We start from the raw sequence: 7,842 nt of genomic DNA, 5'->3' as shown, positions 1-7,842 counted from the left end.
CAGCACTCTGCCGGTTGCAGGTTTGCACGGGAGAACCGCGCGGCGGGGAGCGGGCTTTACCCCGGCGAGCAGGCACCCTACATCTGTGCTCAAACACGGCTCTGCAGCCCCGCCAGGAGCCCGCGGTCCCCTCAGGGCGGCGCGGCCGCTCAGGTAACGGCTGCACCTCACGCGGCTGGACAAGGCCGCCCCCTAGCGCGCCAGGCCGGCAGCGCGCAGCGAGCACCCTCGCCGCTCGCCCGGGAGGTGAGCCCGCCGCCGCTTCCACCCGCCGGGGCGGGCTCCGCCACGGCCGCTTCCCCTCACAGCCGGCGCCGCACAGAGAAGCAGCACCTGCCCGGCCACCAAGAGGGGTAAGGGGCTGCGCTGAGTGGCGGGGAGCACCGCGCCGCCGCCCCTCCCTGACAGCGCCGTGGGACAGCGCCGCAGCGGGGAGGAGAAGGCGTCCGGGCTGCGGGGCTCCGCGGGAGCCGGGGCGGCAGGAGGGGCGGCAGTAACGGCGGGGCGGCGGCGGCAGCCGCGGCGCTCCACCGAGGCGGGCGGGAGCGGAGGCTTCACCTGTCGGCATTGAGCATGCGCGCGGCGGCGGGGCACGCCGCCGATTGGGAGCGCGATGCGAGTCTAGGACGGAGCCGCCGGGCAGCCGCGACTTCGCGCTGCCGCGCCGCCGGAGAGGGGCCGCCGGGGGCCGCCCTCCATGGGATCGGATGCTGCTGCCGCCGCCTCGGACCCTGCTCCCTGCGAGGATCCAGCTCCCGCCCCCGACTCCCGTTGGCTGGGGGGTGTCTTCTCCGGAGCTGCAGGCTGCCTTGAGCCGGGCATGACCGGGCGGGTGGCGGGGGCCAGCCGTACCTCGCTGCCCCCTCGTCGGGGACCGGGCGGAGGTAGCGCTGCCGGGCTCCCTGCCGCGCCGGGGCGACGCTGCCCGGCTTTGCCCTGAGGGTCCGGCTCTGCTGCTGGGGCCGCTCTGCGAGGCGGCTGTTGGACCGTTGGCGGGGGGCAATGAGGGCAGCGGGGCGGCGGCGGCGGGGCGGCGGGGCGGGGCGGGGGCTCCGCCGGGCTCTCTAGGACTCCGGCGCCCCGCACACCCACCATGGATCTGCTGCTGGTGGTGAACACGAGCCTGGGCTCCCCCAACGAGTCCCTGGCGCTGCCCCCATCCTCGCCGTCCTCTTCTGATCTCCTGCAGCCGCCCTCCCCGTACTCCCCGGCGGCCGTGGCCAGCCTGGCGGCGGTAGTGGGCTTCCTCATCGTCTTCACCATCGTGGGCAACGTGCTGGTGGTGATTGCTGTGCTCACCAGCCGGGCGCTGAGAGCACCCCAGAACCTCTTCTTGGTGTCCCTGGCCAGCGCAGACATCCTGGTGGCTACCCTGGTCATGCCTTTCTCTTTAGCCAACGAGCTTATGAATTACTGGTACTTCGGCAAGACTTGGTGTAACATTTACCTGGCGCTGGATGTGCTCTTCTGCACCTCCTCCATCGTCCACCTGTGCGCCATCAGCCTCGACAGATATTGGTCGGTCACACAGGCGGTGGAGTACAACCTCAAAAGGACCCCCCGGCGGATCAAGGCCATCATCGTCACTGTCTGGCTCATTTCAGCAGTCATCTCCTTCCCTCCATTGATCTCCATGTACCGGGACCCCGAGGGAGACAGTTTTCCCCAGTGCAAGCTGAACGATGAGACATGGTACATCCTTTCTTCTTGCATTGGCTCTTTCTTTGCCCCCTGCCTCATCATGGTGTTGGTCTACATCCGCATCTACCGCGTGGCCAAGCTAAGGACCAGGACCCTCTCTGAGAAGCGTACAATGCCAGAAGGGTCCTCCCAGACTGAGAATGGCTTGAGCCGCGTTGCTGGCGGTTGCACATCCGTGAGGATGAAGCTGGGAGAGAATGGACATTATTCAGTGCACCACTGGCGCAAAGCCTCTGAACTGGAGGACATTGAGCTGGAGGAGAGCAGCACCTCAGAGAGTAGACGGAGGCGGAGCCGGGAGGAGCATCCCCGCAAAAGCAGCAAGAGCCAGTCCTTCTCCTACTCATACTCCTCCAAGCACTCTAGTAGCCGTCTGTCCCGCGCTAGCAATCGCTCCATGCAGTTATTCTCATACCGCCGTCGCCGGAAGCGTAGCAGCATCTGCCGTAAGAAAGTCACCCAAGCCCGGGAGAAACGCTTCACTTTTGTGTTGGCCGTGGTCATGGGGGTCTTTGTAGTTTGCTGGTTCCCCTTTTTCTTCAGCTACAGCCTCTATGGTATTTGCCGGGAGGCGTGTGAGGTCCCTGAGACTCTCTTCAAGTTCTTCTTCTGGATTGGGTATTGCAATAGCTCCCTGAACCCAGTCATCTACACCATCTTCAACCAGGACTTTCGCAGATCCTTTAAACACATTCTTTTTAAGAAGAAGAAGAAGAACTTCTGGCATTGAGCTGGAGGGATGGATTTGCCTTGAGCAGGAGTAGAGTTAAAAGAGGAGAAGGCTCTGTGCTGACAAAGAAGGGAGGGAAGAGAACATGGGATTTGGGCTCGCCCCCTCGGTGGAGCAGAGTGGTGCTGTGGGGTATAGAGATAGAGCCAGGGAGGCTGAGGGCATTCACTGTGGTACAGAATGGTGCTGGAGTGTGGATGAGTAAAAGGGAAGGGGAGTGATTGTCTTTGAACCTTGATGGAGGGCATGGGGAGTCCACAGAGGAAAATAGGCTGACACTGATTTTTGGAGGCAGTGAGCTTTTACAGGATCTGAAATTTTGTGGGAAAACAAGCAGAGACATCAGGAGGAAAGGATTAAGTGGCAGTGGTGATGAAGATTTGAGTATTTATAAATAGAGCAGCTGGGTCCTGTGATGGTCTTGTCCCAGTAAGAAATTAGCTTTTACTGCTTATGTGGGCAAAGAAAGTGCAAAGTACCAGGCACTGGCAGTTTTTTGAGTTACAAAAGGATTTAAATGTTTGCCAAAAAAAAAAAAAAATCCTAAAGAACAATCCAAACTCTTTTCTAAATAAACCTTTGTACTGTTAAAACCTTCTGAATGATGATTTTACACAGGGCTTAAGTCAAAGAGAAAGCATGGGGGTTTCTTTTCTTTGAAGGGGTCTTTGCATGTAGAGCTGGATGGGAAACTTTTTCTATCTTCCCATAGTTTTTGATTGGTCATTGGGACAAACCTGTGAGTCTTGCATGTCTTCATGAAATATGAAAAGGAGCACATGCACCCTATGACCTTACTTCTCCCTCTTGGATTGCCACACATTAAGATCCATCTCAGATCAGTGCTCTAAGCACCTTGGTGTCCTGAAGCAGGTAGTGGGGGAAAATAAAAATCATTATTGTGAACTCACCTAATGTTTTCTGAGTTAAAATAAAAAAATTCAGATTTCCAACCAGCTCAACTTGCATGTGTGTTGGGGAACTTACTCCCCCCCCCCCCTTTAAGTTCCCCTGAAAAGGCTTATCTCAGGGGCTGGGTGCATGCTGCTCTCATCCTCAGACAGGCAGCTGGAGGCAGTCTGCTATGCAGATTTGCAGAGGAGGAGCAATCACCACACCAATAAGGTCTTTTAAATCCTTCGTATTTACAGTCTAGAACAACTAAATCCTTTGTATTTATTTTTTTAATGAGAAGCATACATTGCAGATTGTCAGTGGTGTATGAGAACAAATTTCAAAAGAAGGTGCAGCTCTTTCAAACCTTTAATATTAATGTTGCTTTCTTTCCCTTTTGCTGTTTGGATTTCTAATTTAAGATTTCAGAGGATTTTGTTTGGGGGGAAGGGAGGGAAGAGGGGAGAAGATATAGTTAGTGAATTGTTATTAAAGCAAAATATTTCCCATGAGTTTCTAAAATGTCATGAACTGTAAAGAAGAGGAGGAGAGACAGGGTCTGGTGACTGTACATTCACCACTGAATGCATACCAAGTGTAAGACTCAGCTGAGCATTTATATCCCTTTCCAGCTGTGCTGCTGCAAGGTGTGTATTCTGTTTGTGGGTAAATACTCTCCATTTTAGGTGTATCTCTCCTTCCATAGGCAGCAGGATTTGGCATCTGCCTGAAATGAACCTTTCCGTAGTAAACAAAATAGTGAAAAATAGAGCAAATTCTAATCTCATACGGCAGGCTTCTTGAAACAGCTAAATTGAATCTATACCTGAGAATCATTAGATATCCCCTTCTTTACTCCCTCTGTTCTGTCTGACAGGTGTCTGTAGTCTCTCTTCTCTTGAAATATCTATGGCATAAGGAGAAATGACAGAACAGTCACTTTGTTTCATCAGTTTTTCATAGTAAGCATTCGGTTCACTTAGCCCTAGAAAAGAAGGTTGTCAGTAGCTAAGTCTGGTGTTAATTCAACAGACAATTTAACTTCACGGCCAACTCAAGCGGAAGTCCTGTAGGAGTGAGAAGATTGCACCAAATTCTGCTTGATTTCATTAAAGAAACAAATGAGACATTTTCAAAGTCTTGAATCCATAACTTATTGGATCCTTACTTGATATAAGGCTTGGAGTTGTGAAAAGATTTGAGCTTTGTTTGCACATCTGCACCTAAAGAAAGGATGCTAATACTTATTTTCAGGAGCATCCCTTTGTAAATAGCAAATGGTTTGGTACAAATATGTACCTGAGACATAAATAAGAGGAAAAAAAAAAAATAGCAAGGAGGAGGAAATTAAAAGCCATTTCTCTCTTACAAAATGGAGAATTCTTTTTAAAGTTACATCAGGAAAGCTGAAGCAAGCTCGTATTATTTGTAGGTAACAATGTAGCTAAAAAGTTCAGGTTTGTTTAATCTGAAGAAACTATGTAATTGCCAGAGCAACCAAAGCAACACAGGGTACATAGCTACTACCTCTGAGCTACTGGACAGCTTCATTAGAGATACCTATGCCCACCAAGATGAAGGTCTGGTTTTGTCACTTAATGCTCATTTAGAGTGGTTTCTCAGTGTGTAGACAATGAGATTTGTTGCCTGTGAAAATAATCCTTCTCTTTTGTTTTACCATGTAGAATTCAAGGAGTCTATGGAAATGAAATTTAATTGACATATTTTAGTCGATATGAACTACATATGGAATGACTGATGTGCCTTAAAAGTAATTTCTTCTCTATAAAATTATTCTGTGGTCATTATAAACGTAAAGGAAATAATGTTTCTATTTTGCATTTCCAAATGTCTGAAAGAGATTGATGCAGACACTGTATATCCAGCTACAGCAGCATACGTAAAAACAGGGCATTTTCTGTGGTTTTATTTTATTTATCATCACAGTTACTCATCTGATTAATTTCCTTCTGAGCTAGATTAAAAAGTAACATTATCAATAAATATGTGCAGTTTACACCCCTTTAAGGTGAATTTCCCTCTATAAATCAGTGAGTATAGAGGATTTCTATAAAAATTGTTTTTAATGTAACCACTGAATATGCATCAAGGAAGTAAAATGGGGCTGATTTATTTTTTTAATTATAGTGTTCTGTTATTACTTGCAATAGCTGAAGACTGGAATTTGTTTTTAACATATTGGGTGGTGTTAACTTTATGAAAAGTTATCAGCTTTGCTACTCAAGCTGTGGCTTTGCTTTCACTGTAAGTTGGCTAATAGCATATACAGGAAAAAACAGACAATGCAGCTTTTGCTTAAGAAAAAAAAAGAAGATATTTTATGTTTCAAATGTGTCCACTTGTGTCTTTGATCACATCTGATGAGCTGGCTGAAACCCTTACTTTTTACTGTTGTGTAAGAAGGAAATGTTGCTATGAAGTCATACTGTTTTTAACAGCAAGCACTTGATCTTTAACTCTTCATTTGCTTATTTCACCTGAAGCAGATTTTCTCTCAGTCTAAAGTGAGAAGTTAGTTTCATTTTCAAAACCAGTTTTCTGAATAGTGACTTGGTTGGTTATTTAAATATTGAACACTGTAACTTATCTAGGATGGGAAACCAGTGCTGCTGCCCTTAGCTCTTTTCTATGCGAGTTTTGCGTGAGTGAGACTGCCGAATTAGCCTCTTCGAGGCTTGGTGCAGATGCAAGAGGCCTTATATGCAGGAGATTTGACTGGATCACAGCTTTAAATCATTGCCTAAAATAGGAATCAGTCCCTTGTTCTATGTGATCTCTGCTCCGAAAAAGTCAGGTTGTTCCAGGAGCACTGGCAGTTTCTGAGAAGTAGACCTGAAACTGAAGGTTACATGCAAGCAGCTTTGCGACCATTGAGCTGTATCACCCTTTGTGAGTAAGCCCAGAAAACTTTGGTGTTTACTTGTGAATGAGGAAACTACTTAGTGAGAGCAAGGATATTAGGAGCTTCCTTAGACATTGCCTCTTTTTCAGTAAATGTGCCTGAGGAATGTAAGCAAACATTTGTGCACAAATGTACAGGAGCAAAAAGAAAGTAGTCTTCTCTGCTTAACTTTGGCTACTGTTCAAATCCATAGGTGTGGGTCAAGAGGTTTTTCACTATATAACCAGAGCAACAAGCCCTACTGTATATTTTCAGTATAAGGTGTGTGAAGAGCACTTTCTGATTGCAGTTGTTTTTCAGAGAAGAAAACTGTTGGTCTCCTTCTTGTTCTGTGGAAGTTGGTATTGGTTAGAACTGCATCTGAGAAGCATAAGGATTTCATAGGAAATGTCACTAACAACATGCATTTCAGGAGAATGTTCTAACCTTAAGCTATGACTCCAGTCAAGAAGCAGAGAGAATACCTCCAAGCTGTGCAAAATGAAGGCCAGATGCTATTTGAGAGTTTGTTTTGATGGTTGTGACTTTGTTGGTGAGTGGAAGGCAGCGAGATGCTTCAGAAAAAAAGCTCTGAGTTGGAGGAGGAATGATGCATGAGGAAGTGACTACCGATGACACCAGAGGAATTAATATTTACTTACCTTCTTTGCACTCTAGACAAGTACAGTGGAGGAATTTGCCTTCTTTCATTGCATAATAGCAAATGTTAATTTGCCTTTCACATCTGTGGGTCAACTAGGTCATATAGAAAATGGCACAGGAGAAAGTAGGGATAAGGGATTGCTCACTTCCGTGTTTAACACCAAGATTAAGTTTGTCCTTTGTCCTTGAAATTAAACCAAAAATACGGTTTTGGCACTTGGACCCAAGTCACCATGTAGCATCAATAGTGCTGCACTGAATGTTGTCTAGTTTTTGCAAAAAGCATCACTTCATATTATACACCCTGCACATCTCTGTTTCAGACCAGAAAAGGGAGTCTGACAATTCAGGCATGTTGGAAAGGAATAGTCAGCATTTTCTAGGGTGTATTGTGAAGTTTCCCTGGATCCCACTCCGATAACTGAGCTGGCTTTAATTTTGTGGCTTCCTAATTGCTTTGAACTTCTAAGAAAGACTAAGGGAGGTATATGATATGGAAATAGTAGAAATACTGCTTCTCAAGCGAGCAAAAATTGGCAAATTGCTCAAAGAGTCAGTGTTCAGATGGTTATTCCAGATGCCCAGTCCTCCAGCAGGTGGATGACTTGATTACTGTTATGGGGGGGAAAGGCTGGGGTATTTTCAACTCTCAATGACTATCATGCTTGGTCTGAATTTAGGTGATACCTACAGTTGGTACATTGTCTTTGTTTGAAGTGGCGGCCCTTAGAGTACAACAGAAGACATTTTAAGTAGTTTATTTCTTCTGGCACATGTCCTTCACTACAGCATCCCAAACATTTTTTAATTCAACTGCACAACAGTTGATAAGGTAGAGAAAGATTGCCAGTATCTTACAGAAAAAAAGAAGCACAGAAAATACTAGGAATTGAAATCCAGTGTCTTAGTCCTAGTCTAACATCTTACCGCAATGCCAGTCTTCCTCTTCCCA

General features: G+C 47.2%; 1 protein-coding gene across 1 annotated transcript; it reads left to right on the top strand.

Moving 5' to 3' along the window:
- The first annotated feature begins 1,047 nt into the window (after positions 1–1,047).
- Positions 1,048–5,620, top strand: ADRA2C (adrenoceptor alpha 2C). The gene has a single exon (XM_065665313.1). It carries the CDS (start codon positions 1,094–1,096, stop codon positions 2,429–2,431), a length of 1,338 nt encoding a protein of 445 aa, XP_065521385.1. The 5' UTR covers positions 1,048–1,093; the 3' UTR covers positions 2,432–5,620.
- Positions 5,621–7,842: the final 2,222 nt, after the last annotated feature.

This window comes from Lathamus discolor, chromosome 1 (assembly GCF_037157495.1).
Source record: "Lathamus discolor isolate bLatDis1 chromosome 1, bLatDis1.hap1, whole genome shotgun sequence".
Classification (NCBI taxonomy): domain Eukaryota; kingdom Metazoa; phylum Chordata; class Aves; order Psittaciformes; family Psittacidae; genus Lathamus; species Lathamus discolor.
Note: the sequence above shows the minus strand (reverse complement) of the source record. Positions and strands in the feature narration are given on the sequence as shown.

What these genes read in the sequence shown, in the direction of transcription:
- ADRA2C (XM_065665313.1), top strand. Translation starts at nt 1,094, where the DNA reads ATGGATCTGCTGCTGGTGGTGAACACGAGCCTGGGCTCCCCCAACGAG.